The sequence below is a fragment of the Daucus carota genome, chromosome 8 (genome assembly GCF_001625215.2).
Source record: "Daucus carota subsp. sativus chromosome 8, DH1 v3.0, whole genome shotgun sequence".
NCBI lineage: Eukaryota > Viridiplantae > Streptophyta > Magnoliopsida > Apiales > Apiaceae > Daucus > Daucus carota.
In genome coordinates, this window is record NC_030388.2 from 29,585,396 (window position 1) to 29,608,065 (window position 22,670).

Below are 22,670 nucleotides of genomic sequence, written 5' to 3' on the forward strand. Positions count from 1 at the left end.
GAGCACACTCCAAAAGTGGTTTTTAGCTTTTGTGACTGTGGGGTGAAATTTTGAAAAATTACACCTTGCGTTGCGAGTTGCAGTTTAACATTATACACGTGGTTCAAACCGTAACATACAGTAATATATAACAACTCAGTTAAACCAGAAACCAGTGATCGGATCACTTACATCTAGTGATTATTCAGAGTCTTTCTTCAATCACTGGCATCATCTCTGATTACCACCATTAATTGTGATGATGATCATGCATCCATTCGTTTGGGAACTCCTCTTAAGGGCACTAGTTTTCTTGCTGAGACCCCCATTGCTTCTCTCATGTCCATTTTAATCCCACCACTGACACTATCACAAAGCTTCCAGTCGAAATGATGAAGCAACGAGCCTAAAATGAGAGGAAGAACACGATGAGCCAAAGGAAGACCAGGGCAAATTCTTCTCCCAGCACCAAATGGTATAAACTTAAAACTCTGTCCCTTGTACCCAATACTCGATTCCAAGAATCTTTCAGGTTTAAAAGACAAAGCATCCTCCCAACTCTCTTCGTCTCTCCCAATCGCCCAAGCATTGACAAAAACTTGTGTATTTTTTGGAATGTTATAGCCCATGAAGGTCGTATCTTGGACCGCCTTTCTTGGTAGCAGAAGTGGAATTGAAGCATGTAAGCGTAGTGATTCTTCCACGCTTGCTTGCAAGTAAGGCAGATTATTAATGTCACTCTCTTCCAGTTCCTTGTTTGCTCCCACAACTCTACCAAGCTCCGCTTTGATCTTCTTCAGTGATTCAGGATTCCTTAAGAGCTCGCACATCGCCCACTCAATTGTGGCGCTTATTGTGTCTGTTGCCGCAACAAATATATCCTGAAACAATTATGTGTAAATACAATACCATCAAAAATTTATTATTATTCTACATTTCTCCTTATAACTTACCAATAAAAAGATAGTGATTTGGTGGTGTGATAGTATTTCTGGTTCATCCTTCGCGGTACCCTCAAAATCTAGCACCACGTCCAAGAAGTCCTTGTGATCTGTGGCCTTTCCTTCCCTGTGTTGCCTCTGTTTAACCCGATCATCCACGAATCCTGAAATAATTTTAATTGCTTTGCCTAGATCCCTGTCGGTTCTCGCCCTCAATCCTTGCAGGTCAAGCCATCCAAGCCAAGGAAACAAATCAGAGATATTAGGACTGGTGACACACTCTGAGAATCCTGACAAGGCGGTGTAGAATTCAGATGCCATCTCAGATTTCGGACTCATCAAGTCACGAGATAGTGTCAGATTTCCAATCATGTTAAATATTGCTGGGAACACAAACTCTATCACTTCAATTTCACCACTTGCACTTTCTTCTACTTCCTTTTCTATCCACTTCAACATCTCATCCACACATTTTTTCTTGACCAAAACTGTTTCGTTGCTTCTCTTATTGCTAAAGACCTCCTTATTACATATCCGCCTCATGGTGCGCCAGTAGGGGCTATATGCGCCCAAAGCTATGGAGCTCTTGTAGTAGTCGTGTGACCTGGTTATATCATTATTGAACCTGTCAACGAAGGAGAGATCATGGTTCTTGAAAAACTCTTCAGCTGCACTGGCAGAAAGAATCACCATGGTCTTGACAGGTCCAAGATTTAGCCACACAACAGGACCATATTTTTGTTTCAGCGCAGCTAGACTTCTGTGTGGTGAAGCTCCAAGATCAAATATATTGCCAATGACTGGCCAGCCTCGAGGCCCCGGAGGAAGCTTGGATCGTCTGTAACTATTCTTCCTCCTCAAATGCCAAGCAAGCGGCATCAGAGTGATCAAAATGGACCAAAGAACATAGTTCCACATCCACTCCATGCTCAGATTACAGATTTGCTACCAAATGAGAGTTGACCTGTATGCCAGGAAAGCCATATTACGTCAAAGTCAAAAATGGCTTAAAGTCCGGGACTTTAAGTCCTGCCAAACAGGCTCTAAACATACACATATCACATTTCATAACAAATGAAAAAATGTACCTTCTTTAAGTGTCTGGAGAGTGCTGCACTGCTGTTTGTTCACAGATATAATTAAGATCAGCACAGATGAGAATTAATTTATATTTGAAAATTCTCAAACAATATCATACAATAAGACAAATATAACCAAAGAGTCAAAACTTTAGACTAATGTTCACCTGCTCCACATAATTAAGCACACACTACTTGATTTATTAATTCTAAGCACACCACTTATTTTAGAAATGGAAGGCCAGGCCAGGGCAATTTAAATGGACAGTAGTCAAGGCCCAAAACTTAAAGAGGCCCAATTTTTATATATCTTAGTATCTTATAATATTTTCTGCTAAACATTTATTTTGCAATCTTAATAGTAAAAAAATAATTTAAGAAAAAATTCTTTATTATTGTTGCATTTCACACTTTACAAATCACAATTTTAATATCATCTACTTTCTTCACTTTTTCTAATAAAAGATGCAAGATCAAGGACATTTTTAAAATTTTCTGCATCCTCATTTTCAGGATACCTAACATTTTTCGTAAGTAAATGATTGAAAATAAATTGATGTAAAAATAAGAAATATTATATAAATATCACAATTATAACTTAAGAAATAATATAATATTATTAATTTAGGTAAATAATAGTGAGAAACAATAAGAAAATGAGAAATAAGTTGGAGAGAGGGTTAGTGGACATGAGAATTAAAATGAGAAAGAATTAAATGAAGATGAGTGAATGTGTGTATTACCATACTATGGGAGGTTAACAAATTTTTTTTATGTCATTGGATTTCTTTCTTTTATTACCATACTATAATATTTGCTAGGTTTGTATCCCATTTATATAGTAAAAACTTATAAATATTGAATTATAATAAATGGATATTAATATTATAATTAAATGTATTTATAATTTTGAAATACGATTATGAGTTTACAAATGAAAAAAATATATATAATTAAATATTTTTAATCAAATAATTTATTATAATTCTTGTCTAGCACACATTTATATACAAATCTATCTACTTATCATATTGTATTAAACTCAAATATTAAAATTTGGTTGGTAATAAAATTGGTTAGTAATTATTAAAGTTAGTAATAACATAACGGTATTGAAATTTGATTATATAATATGGATGGATCATCATCCCTGGAAAATATTAAACAATATTATAATACAAAATTTATTAAGACAAGGGTGATTTTATTGTCAAACAAGTACCCCATCAGAGAGGTACTAAATTTTCTTCACCAATTGATTGTACAGATGATCATGCAGTCATTTGTTTCGCAACTGCTCTTAATGGCACTAGTTTTCTTGCTGATACCCCCATTGCTTCTCTCATGTCCATTCTAATCTCACCACCAACACTTTCACAAAGCTTCCAGTCGAAATGATGAAGCAATGAGCCTAAAATGAGAGGAAGAACACGATGAGCCAAAGGAAGACCAGGGCAAATTCTTCTCCCAGCACCAAATGGTATAAACTTGAAACTCTGGCCGATACTCGACTCCAAGAATCTTTCACGTTTGAAAGACAAAGCATCCTCCCAATTCTCTTCGTCTCTCTCAATACCCCAAGCATTGACAAAAACTTGTGTATTTTTAGGAATGTTATAGCCCATGAAGGTTGTATCTTGGACCGCCTTTCTTGGTAGCATGAGTGGAACTGAAGCATGTAAGCGTAGTGATTCTTCCACAGTTGCTTGCAAGTAAGGTAGATTATTAATGTCACTCTCTTCCAGTTCCTTGTTTGCTCCCACAACTCTACCAAGCTCGGCTTTGATCTTCTTCATTGATTCAGGATTTGTTAAGAGCTCACACATCGCCCACTCAATTGTGGAGCTTGTTGTTTCTGTTCCCGCAATAAACATTTCCTGAAACAATAACATAATCTCAAACTCACACACACACATTCATTCTCTCTTTAACTTGCCATATACATTTCTAATTGGACTTACCATTAGAAAGATAGTTATTTGGTGGTCTGATAGTTTAGCTGGTTCATCTTTTCCATTACCCTCGTAATCCAGCACCACGTCCATGAAGTCCTTGTGCTCTGTTGCCCTTCCTTCCCCATGTTGCCGTTGTTTCACACGCTCCCTCACAAATCCTGAAATAATTTGCATTGCTTTTTTCAGATCTCGATCTGTCCTCCTCCTTAATCCTTGAAGGTCAAGCCATCTAAGCCAGGGAAACAGATCGGAGATATTAGGACTTGACAAACATTCTGAGAATCCTGACAAAGCCGAGTAAAATTCAGAGGCCATCTCAGAATTCGGGTGCATCAAGTCTTGAGACAGTGTCAGATTTCCAATCATGTTAAATATTGCTGGGAACAGAAAACTTTTTACTTCAATTTCACCAGTTGCACTTTCTACTAATTCCTTTTCTATCCACGACAACATCTTATTGACACATCTTTGCCTGACTAAAACTGTTTCATTAATTTTCTTATTACTGAAGAGCTCAACTGTACAGATCCGCCTCAAGGTGCGCCAGTAGGGGCTACATTTGCCTAATACCATAGAGCTCTTGTAGTAGTCATTTGCCCTCATCACATCATTATTAAACCGGTCAATAAAGGAGAGATCATGGTTCTTGAACAACTCTTCAGCTGCACCAGCAGAAAGAATCACCATGGTCTTGACAGGTCCTAAATTTAGCCACACAACAGGACCGTATTTTTGTTTCAGTGCAGCTAGACTTCTGTGTGGTGAAGCTCCAAGATCAAATATATTGCCAATGACTGGCCAGCCTCGAGGTCCCGGAGGAAGCTTGGAGCGTCTGTAACTATTCTTTCTCCACAAGTGCCAAGAAAGCGGCATCAGAGTGATCAAAATGGACCAAAGAACATAGTTCCACATCCACTCCATGCTCAGATTACAGATTTGCTACCAAATGAGAGTTGTCCTGTATGCCAGGAAAGCCATGTTACGTCAAAGTCAAAAAATGACTTAAAGCCCGGGACTTTAAGTCCTGCCAAACCGGCTCTAAACATACACATATCACATTTCATAACAAATGAAAAAATGTACCTTCTTCAAGTGTCTGGAGAACTGCTAGTGCTGCACTGCTGTTTGTTCAAAGATATAATTAAATCAGCTCAGATAAGATTTAATTTATATTTGAAAATTCTGAAACAATAGCATATAAGACAAATATAACCAAAGAGTCAAAACTTGAGAGTAATTCTAAGCACACCACTTATTTTAAAAATGAAAAGCATGTTAACTTGTATACTTGCTTTACTGATGTAAAGCATGCTAAATTCTTGTACATCTTAATCATGGGTAAATTTTTTTCAAAACTAGGGTTTTTTTTATCACGTAACTTTTGATTATTAATGTATAAATTGGAGGCTGAGCGTTCTACACTATAATCAAAATTTGGAGACCTCCGTCAAATCTGGCTCTGATACCATGTTGAGAACTAGTCCTTTTAAAATCTTAATCAAAACTTGAGATCTCTGCCAAACCTGGCTCTGATATCATGTTGAGTTTGGCTCTGATACCATGTTGAGAACCTGTCCATCTAAAATCTTAATCAAAACTTGAGACACTTGACTCTGATGTCATGTTTATCTAAAACCTTGAAGTGTTAGAGGAAGGTCCTGAATATATATTACGTTATATTTCAACAAATGGAATTTGTATCTCGTTGTAATTCAAGAACTCTTCTGAAATTACAATATCAAATTATTAAATCAAGTTGTGTAGGAAATTTTGTCGCAGCTTCCAAAATAATAATACATTTTATATGAACTTCATTCCTGTGTTGGGGCGAAAAGCTTAAGCTAATTCTCATTTTGGACAAATCTGTATTCTGCAGTTGTAATGCTATGAGTTTGTGACCTGAATTTCCTGCAAACAAAATCCTTACTATATGCCCATCTGCAAAGTCAAGTAACAAGAATACGAAGCTTATGAATCCAGGGGAAGTGGTTCGTATATTTTAAACAAGGAGATGACAAGGCATATATACTAATTTTCCATTACCAACTAATTTTATGATCATACCACATTTCATTTTGGAACTGCCTTAAAGGGTATCAGTTTTCTTGCTGATGTGCCCATTGTTTCCCTCATGTCAAATTGTCATCTCACCGCTGCTATTTTCACCAGGCTTCCAGTCAAAATAGTGAAGCAATGAGCCAAGGTTTAGGGGAAGAACGCGATCAGCTAGTGGAAGACCTGGGCAAAACCTTCTACCCACACCAAATGGTATGAACTCATAATCCTGACCCTTGTACCCAATACTGGACTCCAAGAATCTTTCGGGCTTAAATGACAGAGCATCCTCCCAAATTTCTTCGTCTCTTCCAATTGCCCAAGCATTGACAAAAACATGAGTGTTTTTAGGATTTCTGATGTCTTTTCCAGCATAGAGTTTTAGCATTAGAGATAAGAATATTACAACAAGAACTAGTACTACAATTATTACGAAGTTAATGATAGTGTAAATGAAGTCCATCCTTGAAGGTCTGGCAAAAATGGTTGATTTATCAGCCAAATGCTGTCAGTTCCATTATATATATGCAGGTTTGCATTGTCAAGATTAGGACATAACATTTCTTTAATGTAGCCATTTCTATCATCTTTATACATAATGCATAGCTTGTAATAGATAAGGACGTTAACATTTTTTAACCTACTGGCATTTCTGTTCTTTTCCAACAGAAATTATAGTACAACTCTCGCGATTCCTACATACATGAATGGCATCATAGCATTAAGTATCTTCTGCTTGCTATATATGTTATGGAACTAAAGTGCAAACGATATTCAAGAATTCTAATTTGGACCATCGACAGATCCAAATTCATTATTTAGGGAAAAATGACAATTTGGAATACAATATTCATCAGGGGAAAGTGTATCTTGATAAGAAAGCATACTGAGTTTCCTTCACTGAAATATTATTATGATGATCATGCAGCCATTCGTTTTGGAACTGCTCTTAAGGGCACTAGTTTTCTTGCTGATACCCCCGTTGTTTCCCTCATGTCCATATTAATCCTACCACTGACACTTTCACAAAGCTTCCAGTCGAAATAATGAAGCAATGAGCCTAAAATGAGAGGAAGAACACGATGAGCCAAAGGAAGACCAGGGCAAATTCTTCTCCCAGCACCAAATGGTATAAACTCAAAACTCTGGCCCTTGTACCCGATACTCGACTCCAAGAATCTTTCAGGTTTGAAAGACAAAGCATCCTCCCAACTCTCTTCGTCTCTCCCAATCGCCCAAGCATTGACAAAAACTTGGGTATTTTTAGGAATGTTATAGCCCATGAAGGTCGTATCATGGACCGCCTTTCTTGGTAGCATGAGTGGAACTGAAGCATGTAAGCGTAGTGATTCTTCCACAGTTGCTTGCAAGTAAGGCAGATTATTAATGTCACTCTCTTTCAGTTCCTTGTTTGCTCCCACAACTCTACCAAGCTCCACTTTGATCTTCTTCATTGATTCAGGATTCCTTAATAGCTCACACAACGCCCACTCAATTGTGGCGCTTGTTGTTTCTGTTCCTGCAATAAACATTTCCTGAAACAATAACACAATCTCAAACTCAAGACACAAATTCATTTTCCCTTTAACTGGCCGTATACATTTCTACTTGGACTTACCATTAGAAAGATAGTTATTTGGTGGTCTGATAGTTTAACTGGTTCGTCTTTTCCATTGCCCTCATAATCCAGCACCACGTCCAAGAAGTCCTTGTGCTCTGTTGCCCTTCCTTCCCTGTGTTGCCGTTGTTTGACACGCTCCCTCACAAATCCTGAAATAATTTGCATTGCTTTTTTTAGCTCTCGATCTGTTCTCCTCCTTAACCCTTGAAGGTCAAGCCATCTAAGCCAGGGAAACAAATCTGAGATATTAGGACTCGTCAAACATACTGAGAATCCTGACAAGGCCATGTAAAATTCAGAGGCCATCTCAGAATTTGGATGCATCAAGTCTTGAGACAGTGTCAGATTTCCAATCATGTTAAATATTGCAGGGAACAGAAAATCTTTTACTTCAATTTCACCCGTTGCACTTTCTACTAATTCCTTCTCTATCCACGACAACATCTTATTGACACATCTTTGCCTGACTAGAACTGCTTCGTTGATTCTCTTATTACTGAAGAGCTCAACTGTACAGATCCGCCTCAAGGTGCGCCAGTAGGGGCTATATAAACCTAACGCCATAGAGCTCTTGTAGTAGTCATCTGCCCTCATCACGTCATTATTAAACCGGTCAATAAAGGAGAGATCATGGTTCTTAAACAACTCTTCGGCTGCACCAGCAGAAAGAATCACCATGGTCTTGACAGCTCCAAGATTTAGCCACACAACAGGACCATATTTTTGTTTCAGTGCAGCTAGACTTCTGTGTGGTGAAGCTCCAAGATCGAATATATTGCCAATGACTGGCCAGCCTTGAGGCCCCGGAGGAAGCTTGGCTCGTCTGTAACTATTCTTTCTCCTCAAGTGCCAAGCAAGCGGCATCAGAGTGATCAAAATGGACCAAAGAACATAGTTCCACATCCACTCCATGCTCAGATTACAGATTTGCTACTAAATGAGAGTTGACCTGTATGCCAGGAAAGCCCTGTTACGTGAAAGTCAAAAATGGCTTAAAACCCGGGACTTCAAGTCCCACCAAACAGGCTCCAAACAGACACATATCACATTTCATAACAAATGAAAAAATGTACCTTTACTATCTTCAAGTGTCTGGAGAAGTGCTGAAATTGTGCTGCACTGCTGCTTGTTCAAAGATATAATTAAGATCAGCTGAGATAATAAGATTCAATATGAATTTGTAAATTCTGAAACCTTAAAATATAATACAAAGGAAAACCAAAAAGTCAGAACTGTAGACTAATATTCACCTGCTCCGCCTAATTAAAGTACTCATGTTACTCCACGTTACTTGATTTATTAATTCTAAACACGTACTTATGTTAGTAATGAAGAGCACGTTGACTTGTATACTTGCTTTACTGATGTAAAGCATGCTAAATTCTGTACTTGTACATCTTGATCATGGGTAAAATTATTACAAAACTAGGCTTCTTAAGCCGTAATCAAAACTTCTGAGATACCGTGTTAAGAACAAGTCCATCTAAAACCTCGTTCTTAGTAGAGTTTCAATTTTCTTCATTTAATATTGGAGAAACAATCTGAAATCAATTCTCAGATTGTGTTGCAGGCTGCACAACAGTCTGATGCCGGTCTGCAAAGTCAAGTAACAAGAAAACGAAGCTTATGAATCCAAGAGAAGTGGTTCATATATTTTAAACAAGGAGATCACAAGGCATATATACTAATTTTCCATTACTAAACTAATATATGATCATATCACAGCTCGTTTTGGAACTGCCTTAAAGGGTATTAGTTTTCTTGCTGATGTGCCCATTGTTTCCCTCATGTCAGTTCTCATCTCACCGCTGCTATTTTCACCAAGCTTCCAGTCAAAATGGTGAAGCAATGAGCCAAGGATTAGGGGAAGAACGCGATCAACTAGTGGAAGACCTGGGCAAATCCTTCTACCGGCCCCAAATGGTATAAACTCATAGTTCTGACCCTTGTACCCAATACTGGACTCCAAGAATCTTTCGGGCTTAAATGACAGAGCATCCTCCCAAATTTCTTCGTCTCTTCCAATTGCCCAAGCATTGACAAAAACTTGTGTGTTTTTAGGAATGCTATAGCCCATGAAGGTGGTATCTTGGTTAGCCTTCCTTGGAAGCGTCAGTGGGACTGGAGCATGTAAGCGCAGTGCTTCTGCTATTGTTGCTTTCAAGTAAGGAAGATTATCAATGTCACTATCTTCCAGTTTCTTCTTTACTCCGACCACTCTGCCAAGCTCCTCTTTAATCTTCTGCATTGAGTTAGGATTTTGTAGTACCTCGCACATTGCCCACTCAGTTGCAGTGCTCATCGTTTCAGTGCCCGTTACAAACATTTCCTGAAACAATTTAATATATTCAGAATTTTATCAAAACCATATCTAATTCCTCTGTACACTTACCAGTAGAAAAACAGTTATTTGGTGGTGTGATAGTTTAGCTGGTTCATCCTTTCCGCTGCCCTCAAAATCTAGCACTACGTCCAGGAAGTCCTTTTGATCTGTTGACTTGCCTTCCATGCCTTGTCGCTGATTCAGACGCTCATGTACATATCCTGAAACAATGTTTATAGCTTTTCCCAGATCACGATCGGTTCTTCTCCTTAATCCTTGCAGGTCAAGAGACTGAAGCCATGGAAACAAGTCAGAGATATTAGGACGACCTAGACACTCTGAGAATCCAGAAAAGGCTGTGTAAAAATCAGAAGCTGTCACTGAATATGGATGCATCAGTGAACGAGACAGCGTAAGATTTCCAATCAAGTTAAAGATTGCTGGGAACACAAAGCCTATCACTTCAATTTCTCCACTTGGGCCTTTTTCTATATGTTTTTCTATCCATGACAGCATCTCATCTACGCATTTTTGCCTAATCAGAACTGCTTCGTTAATTCTCTTATTACTAAAGAGCTCCACTGTGCATATCCGCTTCAAGGTGCGCCAGTAGGGGCTGTATGCGCCTAAAGCAATAGAGCATTTGTACAAGTCATGTGACCTCATTGCTTCGTTACTAAAACGGTCAACAAAGGAGAGATCATGGTTCTTAAACAGTTCTTCTGCTGCACCAGCGGAAAGAATCACCATGGTCTTGACAGATCCAAGACTCAACCACACAACAGGACCATATTCTTGTTTCATACTTGCTAGGCTTCTATGCGGTAAGGATCCAAGATCGAATATATTGCCAATAACTGGCCAGCCTCTAGGCCCCGGAGGTAGCTTGGAACGTCTGCAACTCCTGAAGTACCAAAAAAGTGGCATCAAACTGAACAAAATGGACCCAAAAACATAGTTCCACATCCACTCCATGCGCAACTTCTAGATTTGATCTTTGATTTCGAATGAGAGCCTAGCAAGTGACCCTATATACAAAGGAACAAGTCTTTAGACAAATGAAAGGTTAGAAACATACTTCATATCATAAGCTATTATTTTAAGATCAACTTAAAAATTGTCCTGGTACATTTGTTAATTACTAGTATCATCAGCTTTTAAAATTATTTCTGTTGTGTATATTAAGTTCTTTGTCAATCAGGACAGGGTCAGTAGAATAAAAAATTGCAATTAGGAAGCCAACTTGACAGGGATGTGAAAATTGTCAATTGCTAATTTCATAGTCTGGGCTAACACTTCCCCTAAATCTTGAGTCTCCCGCGAGACTGAGCTCTGATCCCATGTTAAGTGACCAATTCTCCAAAAACCTCGGGGTATTAGGAGATGGGCTTACCAGGATCATATTGTATTCTAACAAAACATGACGAGACTCTTAAATACCAATAGATTATTTGTTTCAAACAGTATCAGGTTCAGTTTTGCAAACATCTTTTAAAGAATCAGGCATAAACTACACACACATGATTCGACGAAGGGCTCGACTTACCTAAAACCTAAGACGTAGTAAAGACTGTATCCACACTACCAAGAGTAACTTCAAATATATGCACAGATTGTATTAATAGACCTCACAACAGAGTATAGACAACTGCATATGAAAGTTTCAAGAACACGAAGCTCGTAATAATTGGTACACTCAAACAAGCAACAAGAAAAGATGTTCAATACATTATACATTCATAGTAAGGGTAAGTGTATGTTTATTTCTGAACAAGAGGTCAGATAGCATACTAACTTTTTAACGCCAAATTAATCTATGAACTTGTCGTCATACGTGTTGGAACTGCTCTCAAGGGTTCTAGTTTTTTCGCTGCTAATCCCATTCTCTCCCTCATGTCAATTTTCATCTCACTGCTGACATTCTCACTAAGCTTCCAGTCAAAATGGTGAAGCAATGAGCCAAGAATCAGGGGAAGCATGTGATGAGAAAGCGGAATTCCTGGGCAAATCCTCCTCCCAGCACCAAATGGTAAGAACTCATAATTTTGACCCTTATACCCAATACTTGACCCCAAGAATCTTTCAGGTTTGAAAGACAAGGCATCCTCCCAATTTTCTTCGTCTCTTCCAATCGCCCAAGCATTGACAAAAACTTGTGTATCTTTAGGTACTTTATATCCCATGAAGTCGGTATCTTTAGTTGCCTTTCTTGGAAGAACTAGTGGAACTGGAGCATGTAACCGCAGTGTTTCCTCTATAGTAGCTTGCAAGTAAGGCAAATTATCAATGTCACTCTCTAACAATTTGTTGTTTACGCCCACAACTCTAACAAGCTCAGCCTTGATCTTCTTCATTGATTCAGGATTTTGTAAGAGCTCACACATCGCCCACTCAATTGTGGCGCTTGTTGTATCTGTTCCAGCCATAAACATTTCCTGAAAAAATTTCATATGTACAACATTTTAAGAACTATGATTAGTACAAATAATCACACACAAAAACGCATTCTCCTTCAATTTACCATCAGAAAGATAGTGATTTGGTGGCGCGATAGCTTAGCTGGTTCATTCTTCCCGCTGCCCTCAAAATCTAGAAGCACATCCAAGAAGTCCTTGTGCTCTGCTGCCCTTCCTTCGTTCTGTTGTCTCTGTTTCACACGATCATCCAAGAATCCTGAAATAATCTGCATTGCTTTTCCCAGACTCTGGTCTGTTGTCGCCCTTAAGCCCTGCAGGTCAAGCCATCTAAGCCATGGAAACAAATCAGAGATGTTAGGACTGCCCAGACACTCTGAAAAACCTGACAAGGCCGTCTGAAATTCAGAGGCCATCTCCGAATAAGGATTCATCAAGTCACGAGACACTGTTAAATTTCCAATCAAGTTAAATGATGCTGGGAATATAAATTTGGTCAGTTCAATTCCACCACTAGCACCTTCTTCCACTTCCTTTTCAATCCATAACAGCATCTCATCCACGCATTTTTGCCTAATCAAAGCTGTTTCATTGATTCTCTTACTACTGAAGAGCTCAATAGTACATATCCGCTTCAAGGTGCGAAAATAGCTATCATATGAACCTAGAGCCATAGAACTCTTATAAAAATCATGTGACCTCATTGTGTCATTGGTAAAACGATCAGCAAAAGAGAGATCATGGTTCTTGAACAACTCTTCGGCTGCAGCAGCAGAAAGAATCACCATAGTCTTGACAGGGCCGAGATTTAACCACACCACAGGGCCATACTTTTGTTTTAGTGCTGCTAGACCTCTATGCGGTAAGGTTCCAAGATCAAAAATGTTGCCAATAACAGGCCAGCCCCTCGGCCCCGGGGGAAGCTTGGAACGTCTGTAACTATTCCTTCTCCTCAAGTGCCATATCAGTGTCATCAAACAAAAAATGGACCAAAGAACATAGTTATGCAGCCACTCCATGCTCAATTTCTAGATTTGTTTTTCAGTTTCTAACAAGAACTGATATTTCTAAACTAGTAATGTGGGCACATGTATTTATAATATCTGCGAGCCTGTCTAAAATATGTAGCGTCATTCATTCATTGCCATTTGCCAGTTGAGTATTTAACGCCATTTTGTGGACGTCACCAAATTTAAGCATATACTGTATACGACAACAGAATCTTTCAGAGAATCATCTCTGGGTAATGTTTGTTTGAAGGGAGTACGATCAGGTAATAATCCAAGAATTATAATCCCTTCAAACAAATATGGCAAGTGATAATTTGTCGTATACATCAGTATATTCTTTATAAACTTCTGTTCAAGATGCTTCAAGTGAAACGTCAGGGATGACAAAGTCCACATAACAGAATGCTGGCATTTGCAACTAACATTGATACTACAGAGTTTTGACTTTATAAGAAATTATTTATAAAGATGCATGTTTAAATTTAAACATCTATACATCATCATATGTAGCTTACCAGTTTGCATCATTACCTATTCCAGCAAAACCTCCTATCAGAGCCCTCGTTTACCATTTGCTGTCAAGACATTTTCAAATACCTATATCGACGGCTGTAGCAACAGAGACACCACCTCTTGTTAGCAATTAGCAAACAAGTTTTTCATATTGTAATGTTCTTTTTTGTCCCTGGTAATGTTCTGACAAAGCTAAAATTGTAGTAAAAATTCGGGTTTTAAGCAAAATGGTAAGAACAACAAGACTGAAGTAATTAAACAATGAACCTGACAGATATGCGACAAACTAGAAAGCCAAAACTACTTATAACTGAAAGAAGATAATTAATATATGTAACTAGAGATTCGTTCTATAATTTTTTAGTTTGGACTAGTTAGAAGCTAATTGAATGCATTTTGTTGCGCAAACTGAACAAGTAGAGAACTTATAAAATTTTGAGCCGAAAGAGAAACCATAATGAACAGCGATTAAATCACAAAGATTAATTGTAATAACGAGAAAGGTTTAACAGTTTCCTATGCATAGGGGGGAAAATTTAATAGTTCACAGAGAAAGACGAAATAATAAATAGTTCTAGGCACATTCATTCTTTTAGAACTTCAACCTGCCAAGCAAAATCTTCATATAGGACAGTCCATTAATAAGAAAGCAACACAGTGACCCCAGATGGCTCCTATATTTCTTTTTCTAGTCACCTGAGTCTTTGGCTTGGCCTTCGATATACCTCCAGGATCAAAGTTCTTGCCTTCACTAGTTCTTAGAGTAATGCCATTCTCATAATAAGCCACGTCCACTTCTTTTTCCCTTTAGAATCTCACTTAGTGGCTTAGGTCCTTCAAAAGAAGTACTCCCTTCGCCCTTCTGTTGCACTCCTTTCCGTTTGGCACGTTTCCTTTTCCCAAGAAGTGCTTGGTCACTGGCATGCTCTTCATAACTCCCGCGCTTCCTTCTCTTGGGTATTGCAGTACTTTTGGGAACAGCAGATTTAGAACTATTCTCATTCATAATCTGTCTTGAAGCACTTCTCATGCGCAAACCTCTTGTAGTTCTCCCCTCGTAATCAAGGTCGTTGTACACTATATTTCCATCTCCAAGCATTCCTTGTGGTTCTGGAGACCATCCACCCCCTTGACTGCCTCTGTCAGTATTACTATAAGATGATGCCAGTCGTGGAACCATTATTGTTCCCTGCAGTTGACTGCCTAACACGCTTTCACGTGCATCTAAGAGAAACGAGGCCTTTCTAGGAGTCCAGTGCCTGCGATCAGTACTGTGAGCTCTAGAATATTGAATCCTTTCTAGAGATGTTGATCCCCCTAATATCTGCTCACGTGAAGCTCTAAGTTTTCGTCGTGGATTTTCTGTTTTTCTCCCAAATCGATAGCTAATTGCACTTCCACCTGCAGGCAAATAGTCCCTTTGAGGAGTCCAGTACTTAAAATCATTATGGTTGCCATGGGTGCTGTCATGACTATAATTGGAGCTGAAGTCCTTGCCCAACCTTTTCTCTATAAGATGATGCCTCAAGTCTGATTCATACAGATGATCAGCACTATCATTTACACGGTCTTGCCTCCTTTCCACATGAGCTGTTTTCCCTAGCATCTTCTCAGATGGAAATCTGTGCTCCTTCCCGCCACGATGTCCTTGCAGGCATTCATAAAAGTCATAATCACGTGAGTCATTACCCATCGTCTGAGATGAAAATCCCTGATCTTCCCAGCCATAATGCCCTTTCAGGCGCTCATTACAATCATAATCACGCAATTCATTACACATTCTCTTGGGTGAAACCCTGTGATTCTCCCAGCCATGATTTCCTTGCAGGCATTCAGTAGGGTCATAATCACTTGAGTCATCGTACATACTACCAGAAGAAACTTCATGCTGCTCCCAGCCATAATACCCTTCCAGGCTCTCATAAGAGTTATAATCACGCGAGTCATTAGAATTTCTGTCAGATGAAAGTTCATGCTCCTCCCAGCGGTAAGGCCCTTCCAGGTGCTCATTGGAGTCATAACGCATTTCATTAAGCCTATATCTGTCAATTTCACCCATTTTATGGTATTCAGGAGGATGGCCCATATCATAATCATTTAGAGGGTACAATTTTCTTCCATCACAACCTCTTATTCGTCGAAAATGATCGTCGTTGTGAAAATAATGAGGCTCTTTAAGCTTTGTTGTTGGCACATGGATTCCCTTTAATTCATCAAGAGGCTGAAAAAAGACCAATGTTATCTGGCTTTATAATTAAAAACAAACATATCCTCCTAATATCCATTAAACAACACTTGATCAGATGAATAACACGCAACTATTAGAAAGAACACATTCTTAGAAGAATGACTTAAAACTATTGAGCAAAATACATTATTCTAAACTTATTTTAGATGAATAACATGCAACTAACGAGAAGAACAAACTTAGAGAAATCGAATGTTCCCCATTTAAGATTTTTAAAAAAAGGAAACTTTTATCAAGCACATTAGAATGGAAGCATGGCCTAGTAAAGATCTGATAGTTAACTGTTATCAAGCACATTAGAATAGAAGCAAATTTCGATAAGAAACAAGAAACAGACCTTCCATGTGGTTTTTCTTGACCCGCCCCTGCTCATAAATGCACTATCCAAATTAAGTGTATCATCAAGTTTATCTTTATTTTTCTTCGCTTCCATTATAACAGTCTGCAAATCCCTGTCTTCATCGGCATTGAAGAAACACTGACGATCTTTAGCATTAAGGATGAGTTCTTCCCAGATAGAGTCACTATTAGACAGCGTTTTCTCATTCCCCAAAATCCACAGACAGTGTCTGCACTTATCAGATAGCAAGTGCAAATGCTCAGAAACTTCATTTATTTACTTAAAAAGCTAGAGGTCAAATTTCAATCAAGAAAACTGGGTGGTCACTGGTCATACCTCGCTCTTGTCAGGGCAACATTAATTCGTTGAGGACTGAAGGCGAACCCAATTGATCCATCTTGATTGGATCTTACTGTTGAGATGATTATTATGTCTTCTTCCGCACCTTGAAACCCATCAATGGACCTAATATGCACCTGAAAGTCTTCATGATTGTCATACTTTTGTCCAATTTCCCGTCGGATCTCTGACACTTGAGCAGAGTATGGGGAGATTACTCCAATGGTAACCTTCAGTTTTGCTGCATCACATGCTATACAAGGTACATGCATTCAGTTTTAGTTTATAGTAAAGCTACTTACTGTTAACAAGGAAACCATGAGCAATTCAAGGATTCGTTTAACCACACTGAAAAATACGACAGGGAATGCCAAACACGAACTAATGTCCCCTAGCATATACCTTTGTAGAGCAACTGCAGAATTTTCAGCAAGACAGCTACCTCTTCCATGTTTTTCCAGCTGTGACTTTCAGAAAGAACCTCTTTCCCGCAAGAAATATTCATAAAAGAATAGGAACCATACAAAGGACTGGGTATATAACACTTTTCATAAGTTTCACTCTTGACAAGTTGTGAATCAATGAGTCGGTTCTGATAAAATTTGGCATTGGGAAAATTGCTTATGTTTGGATGCATCCGGTATTGCGTATCAAGGAGGTGCCTGTGATGACCAAGTATACTCAATCTTTGGAACAGGCTTTTGCCAAAGCCAGCTTCAGCAGAAACCTGAATGAGGTATTATTTGCTTTCCAAAATATTAGTCATACGAATGCATATTAATATATGGTGAGGGAGGTGGAGAGAGGGAGGCAGGGAGGGGGAGAGAGGGGGGGGGGGGGGGGGCAGAGGGGGAGAGGGAAAGAGTGAGAGAGAGAGAGAGAGAGAGAGAGAGACCTTGCTACTAACAAATGCCGGCAATTGGCATTCATCGCCCAAAAGAACAACATGCTTTAAACCACAGACTTGTAGTGGAATTAATGATTCACACTCCTTCAACTGTGAAGCTTCATCAATAACCAACAACCTCATGGGTTCAATTCCAACGTTACTGAGTTTATATGAACTTGAAGCTGTGCAAAAAATTAAAGAGGCCATGTTGAAGCAGAACTTCTCATTTACTGCTACTAGACTGAGTCTATAAAGTGAAACCAGGAGAATTTTTAGATGTCTAATGCATTCACTCTTGAAGTGCAAGAATGGTGACATATCTGTGTCAACCTGAGGATGACTATCACCCTCTTCTTCAAGTAAAAATGCGGCTTTTAAACTTTTACCAACCAGGTTGGCTTGGAATAAGAATGTTTCCAATGAATTAAGCGACGCATTCAGCAATAGCAAATCTTGAAAACTTTCTTCTGTGACATATGTTTTTGGTAAATGAGTACAAAAGGTCGAGATGCAATTTCTTAGTGGTACTGATATTGCAATAAATCTGTCTCTTGCATACTGAAGAAATGAGGTATCATTTTCAACATGGTTGTTACCATCACTTGCATCATTCTCAGCACAGAAGATCTTGTACAGTAGTACACAGTTTTCCAGAAACTCTTGCATGGAAGTGAACCAATGCTTCCAACCATTTTTTGGTGCAAAGCAATCAGTAAGCCTTTTTATACGGTGATTCATGTATATATCTTCAAATCCATATGCACTTGTGTTTATATTACCATATATGAGTATATCTCCGAAACTACAAAATTGAGTCCCATATTCGTCAAGTTTCTTTGCAGATTCTTTCACTAATTTCATAACACGTGAAGCTACTTCTGAAATTGCCACGTTTGTAGGAGCACAGACGAGTGTCCTACATTTTACACGTAAGAGGCTAACGAGCAGCGTGCTAAGAGTTCTAGTTTTTCCTGTCCCTGGAGGGCCCCAAATGAGTTCCAAAGATGGCTTGTGGTCACAGACACTTTTACTGATACACTTTGCAACTGCCTCACACTGGGATTTGTTCAAATAAGATGTCATTGATAACTTTTCTTCCAACGTTTGCTTCATTGCAGGACAATTTTTGCAGTCTTCCTGCACCTGTTAATTGGTACTCAGAAGTGTATAATAACGATATAAAAATTATATTAAACAAATAAAAGAAAGCTAATTTAACATGTGAAAAACAGCAAAGAATGTGTAGAGTGATACTCAATGACCTACCGTCGGGTTGATGTGGAGAACTTCCTTAATGAAATGATCAGAACGACAAGTTAGCAATGCATTCCATATTCTATTGTTGGTTGTCAAGTTCACCCAAAAAACTGCGTAAAAGGGTTGAGACACATCCACTGCTTCTTGAAGTTCAACTGAAGTACTGACTTCAAAATGAGGAACCCAAATATAACTCCCATCTAACCTATGCTGCTTTACCATTTTAGACTTTCTAGTATACCCAAAACACCAGCTCTTCCCCAGCCTTCGTATATCAAAATTTTGATCAGGTTTAGCTTGTGTAAAAACAAATACATCTCCAGATTTTGCTTCATATGGCACTTTATTAAGACTGTTGGAACTTTCTGTCCAATTTTCAAAGGTTATATCATAATGTCGATCTATGAACCGCTCAGAGCTACAAAAAGTGTTAATCTTGGCAAAAGGTGCACTTGACAGATATTCAATTTTTGAACAAAGCTCAGACCTTGTTTCTTCAAGCAGAGGAGGACAATATGAACTCCTATACTCCTTAAGTGAACTAAATGAAAGAGGAATTGCATTCACCTGTATGATGATAAAAGGGAAGTCAAACTATAGACTAATAATACCACAGCATAATGTATAAATACATTTTGTTGCATGAAAATCTTAATACTAGGAAAAACCCCAAGACATCAGACATGCAATGCCAATTAGGAAGTTCACGGGGGATGTCTTGTCACGGGTTTATATTATCAGTTTTTCCTGTGCGTGTTCATGGGCACATGCTAAATCTATTTATTTAGCTCATTTTGATTGGTTCCTATTTCTTAATAATAGTGGACCTCCCTCATATATAAAAACTACACCAACCAAAATCAGCTAAATGCATAGAATTTAGCACCGCACATGACTGACAAACCATTATATTATAGTCTAAAGAATCGGTTTTTCTAATGTGCCCGTGGCCACATGCTAAGCACTAAAAATCATGAATTTGACTTATTTTGATTGGCTCTTGCTTGATAATAATGGTAGACAAACCTAGAGCTACCTTGTTGTGAACGAAAGCCAAGCCCCCGGTTATTCCTACAGCTACCTTGTTGCGACCTACTCCTTCCTCTATCTTCGAAGAACGTAGACCAGGAAAAAATCTTATTTGTTTCAGTATAAAACCATTTGACGGTTTCGACAGAAGATTTTGTCCAGGTCAAGAAGGGCATACCCTAAAGAATAACACTCACAATATCTTCATCCAACTCAACAACTCTCGAACCAAGGAAGGCTAACCCAGACCGAAATCAAAGCAATATTTTGTAATAGGTACAAAGAAATATTATTTTACATTAATTCAGCCCCAAATCTTTAAGGAAGGCTAACCAAGACCGAAATCAAAGCAATATTTTGTAATATGTAAAAGAAATATCATTTCAAATTTCAGTCTCGGACCTCATTCCGCCACTGCTCTCAAATATAATAATGTTAAATGTTATTGATTTACTGTACACAGACACATTTTTGATATACCAATCTCCACTACCCTTTAGTTGAACTCTTCGAAAAGGTAGAAAATAGACAGAAAAGTAGTGACTGAAGAAAGAAAACAAACCTCGAATTCCTTTAGAATATCTCCAAGGGACCAAGATAGCACAACTCTAGCAAAGTCCTGACCGAGATAAAATGAAGATTCAGCCATGCTGATCTAACAGGAAAAATGTAAGAGCTAGTAATACAAAAGCATGCACATTGCACCAGGATATAACGAGGAGAAGAATTTGAGGAGTTGTTATAGTGAAGTGTGAAGGTGTGATATTTTCAGAGTAATATACATCATGTCCCTCGGCTTCTCATCTTCTTTAGCTAGCTGTGGTGCATTACTGTGATAATGTGATTAATTCAAAAGTTAAAATATCTTGCATTTCTCTAATATATTGTATATTAATTATATTATTATAATAAAATAGAAATATATAATGGTTGGTCATATTTAAAATAGTATTTTATTATTATATCAAACTAGTTGAGAAGCCGCGCGTTGCGGCGGCCTATAAAAATTATATTAATGATTCAATATTAATATTTGTAGAATAAAATAATTTTGTGGCTGACTATAAAAAGTATATTAATGTTTCAAAATTAATATTTGTAGGATAAAATAAATTTATATTATAAAAATCTTGATATAATACCAATAATAATATATAGAATTGCAAAATTAGACTATAATTCATGGTGAAAAAATAAAAATAATTATACGCGTAATTAACAATTTAAAGCATGACGAATCTTAATTTTATTTGTTTTTTTTAAAAAGTAATCATGTTTTTACATTGTCACCTTTCTCCAATTTTTTTGGATTGATTGTGCACAAAAACATCTAACTTAAATCTGTGAGATAACGGTCTATAACTACCCTCTTAAAAATTGTTTGAACGGAACAAACAGATAATGCATGAATAATTTTTCCTGTATACAAAGTAAATCATATAAAAATTAACAACAAACATGTCGATGAACAAAACAAATATTATAAAAAAAAATAACCAACAAACATACATCACTAATAGTTAATTTATTGATATAAACCATCAATATCATATCAAGACTATATTGTTGACTCCGATATAACGGTCTATAACTACATTTACTTGCAACAACCTTTATTTTTTTAATACTGTATAAACAGCCTTCACTTATCGTTGCAGAAGAACGGCACCTCCGAGTTAGAAATCGAGCAAGAGAATTATCACCAGAGAGGTAGGGTTGTGGTATTGAGAGAGAGGATGTTGTATTTAGATGATCCAAAACCCTACAATGTATATGGGTATTTATAGATGCAGAGAGACTTGTGTGCCATAATTAAATAATCTGAAACAAAATCAGATTAAAACTTTCAAGTTACTATATTCCATAAATAATTTGAAACAAAATCAGATTCTGAAACTTGTTTCTAATATACCCGAAACTAAAAAAAGGTAGTTCTAATTTTTAATATTTTTCATCCAAAAATTTAAGAAAATTAGAAAAATTAAACAGAGCGATGTGAGAGGCGCCACCTACACGCCCCTCGCTTCTCCTTTAAAAATCGAGCAAGAGAACTATCACTAGAGAGAGGTAGGTTTTTGGTATTGAGAGAGAGGAGGTTGTGTTTAGATGATCCAAAATCCTACAATCTGTAGGGGTATTTATAGGTGCAGAGAGACTTGTGTGCTACTCTTTCCCATAATTAAATAATCTGAAACAAAATCAGATTAAAACTTTCAAGTTATTATATTCCATAAATAATTTGAAACAAAATCAGATTCTGAAACTTTCTTCTAATATACCCGAAACTAAAAAAGACAGTTCTAATTTTTGATATTTTTCATCCAAAAATTCAAGAAAATTAGAAAAATACAACGGAGCGATGTGAGGGGCGACACCTACACGCCCCTCGCTTCTCCTTTATATAAGTATATTGATGATTATTAAAAATAGGAGATATTATCTTAATATGATAAAAGTTGATATGAAACCTTGTTACAAGTCGCCCGCAAGAGTTGGTTCAGCTGGTTAAATAGAGGACTTAGTATCTTCTTGGTCACATGTTCAATAGAGGACTTAGTATCTTCTTGGTCACATGTTCGACTCCTGAAGAGAGCGTTATTTGTGATTATGCCTCCTGGGCCTGGTTCGGCCATACTTTTTATATTTCTCAAAATTTCAAAAGCGGAGTAATAAGAAGT

At 37.7% G+C, this 22,670-nt stretch overlaps 8 protein-coding genes across 10 annotated transcripts in view; all 8 read right to left on the minus strand.

Moving 5' to 3' along the window:
• Positions 1–48: 48 nt before the first annotated feature.
• Positions 49–2,136, minus strand: LOC108197373 (cytochrome P450 76A2). Its single transcript, XM_017364971.2, has 3 exons — positions 2,009–2,136; positions 933–1,884; positions 49–860 (listed from the first exon to the last, which is right to left on the minus strand). The coding sequence occupies exons 2-3, from the start codon at positions 1,845–1,847 to the stop codon at positions 246–248; spliced, it is 1,530 nt and encodes a 509-aa protein (XP_017220460.1). The 5' UTR covers positions 1,848–1,884; positions 2,009–2,136; the 3' UTR covers positions 49–245.
• A 959-nt stretch (positions 2,137–3,095) lies between these two features.
• Positions 3,096–5,177, minus strand: LOC108197376 (cytochrome P450 76A2). The gene is made up of 3 exons (XM_017364974.2): positions 5,038–5,177; positions 3,961–4,912; positions 3,096–3,876 (listed from the first exon to the last, which is right to left on the minus strand). The coding sequence occupies exons 2-3, from the start codon at positions 4,873–4,875 to the stop codon at positions 3,271–3,273; spliced, it is 1,521 nt and encodes a 506-aa protein (XP_017220463.1). The 5' UTR covers positions 4,876–4,912; positions 5,038–5,177; the 3' UTR covers positions 3,096–3,270.
• Positions 5,178–5,475: 298 nt separating this feature from the next.
• The window catches only part of LOC108198657 (defensin-like protein 2), a 66,131-nt gene continuing 48,936 nt past the window's right edge, over positions 5,476–22,670 (minus strand). The window contains exon 3 of the mRNA XM_064082564.1: positions 5,476–5,485. The gene's annotated coding sequence lies outside the window, so the exon portion shown is untranslated. The remainder of the gene's footprint in view (positions 5,486–22,670) is intronic.
• LOC108197375 (cytochrome P450 76A2) lies at positions 6,791–8,847 on the minus strand. 3 transcript variants are annotated; one of them, XM_017364972.2, is made up of 3 exons: positions 8,704–8,847; positions 7,628–8,597; positions 6,791–7,544 (listed from the first exon to the last, which is right to left on the minus strand). In XM_017364972.2, the coding sequence occupies exons 2-3, from the start codon at positions 8,540–8,542 to the stop codon at positions 6,930–6,932; spliced, it is 1,530 nt and encodes a 509-aa protein (XP_017220461.1). In that variant the 5' UTR covers positions 8,543–8,597; positions 8,704–8,847; the 3' UTR covers positions 6,791–6,929. The 3 variants fall into 3 exon arrangements, with proteins under 3 accessions (XP_017220461.1, XP_017220462.1, XP_063939651.1); XM_017364973.2 differs by having other exon boundaries at positions 7,628–8,579; positions 8,704–8,846; XM_064083581.1 differs by lacking the exon at positions 8,704–8,847 and having other exon boundaries at positions 7,628–8,650.
• On the minus strand, positions 9,242–11,036 carry LOC108198514 (cytochrome P450 76A2-like). Its single transcript, XM_017366268.2, has 2 exons — positions 10,023–11,036; positions 9,242–9,959 (listed from the first exon to the last, which is right to left on the minus strand). The coding sequence occupies exons 1-2, from the start codon at positions 10,926–10,928 to the stop codon at positions 9,345–9,347; spliced, it is 1,521 nt and encodes a 506-aa protein (XP_017221757.1). The 5' UTR covers positions 10,929–11,036; the 3' UTR covers positions 9,242–9,344.
• Positions 11,691–13,509, minus strand: LOC108198515 (cytochrome P450 76A1-like). Its single transcript, XM_017366269.2, has 2 exons — positions 12,475–13,509; positions 11,691–12,388 (listed from the first exon to the last, which is right to left on the minus strand). Exons 1-2 carry the CDS (start codon positions 13,384–13,386, stop codon positions 11,768–11,770), a joined length of 1,533 nt encoding a protein of 510 aa, XP_017221758.1. The 5' UTR covers positions 13,387–13,509; the 3' UTR covers positions 11,691–11,767.
• On the minus strand, positions 14,424–17,540 carry LOC135148391 (uncharacterized). The gene is made up of 4 exons (XM_064083485.1): positions 17,220–17,540; positions 16,815–17,070; positions 16,476–16,707; positions 14,424–16,111 (listed from the first exon to the last, which is right to left on the minus strand). Exons 1-4 carry the CDS (start codon positions 17,452–17,454, stop codon positions 14,666–14,668), a joined length of 2,169 nt encoding a protein of 722 aa, XP_063939555.1. The 5' UTR covers positions 17,455–17,540; the 3' UTR covers positions 14,424–14,665.
• On the minus strand, positions 17,468–20,694 carry LOC135148532 (uncharacterized). The gene is made up of 4 exons (XM_064083827.1): positions 20,555–20,694; positions 18,973–19,530; positions 17,713–18,849; positions 17,468–17,479 (listed from the first exon to the last, which is right to left on the minus strand). The coding sequence occupies exons 1-4, from the start codon at positions 20,639–20,641 to the stop codon at positions 17,468–17,470; spliced, it is 1,794 nt and encodes a 597-aa protein (XP_063939897.1). The 5' UTR covers positions 20,642–20,694.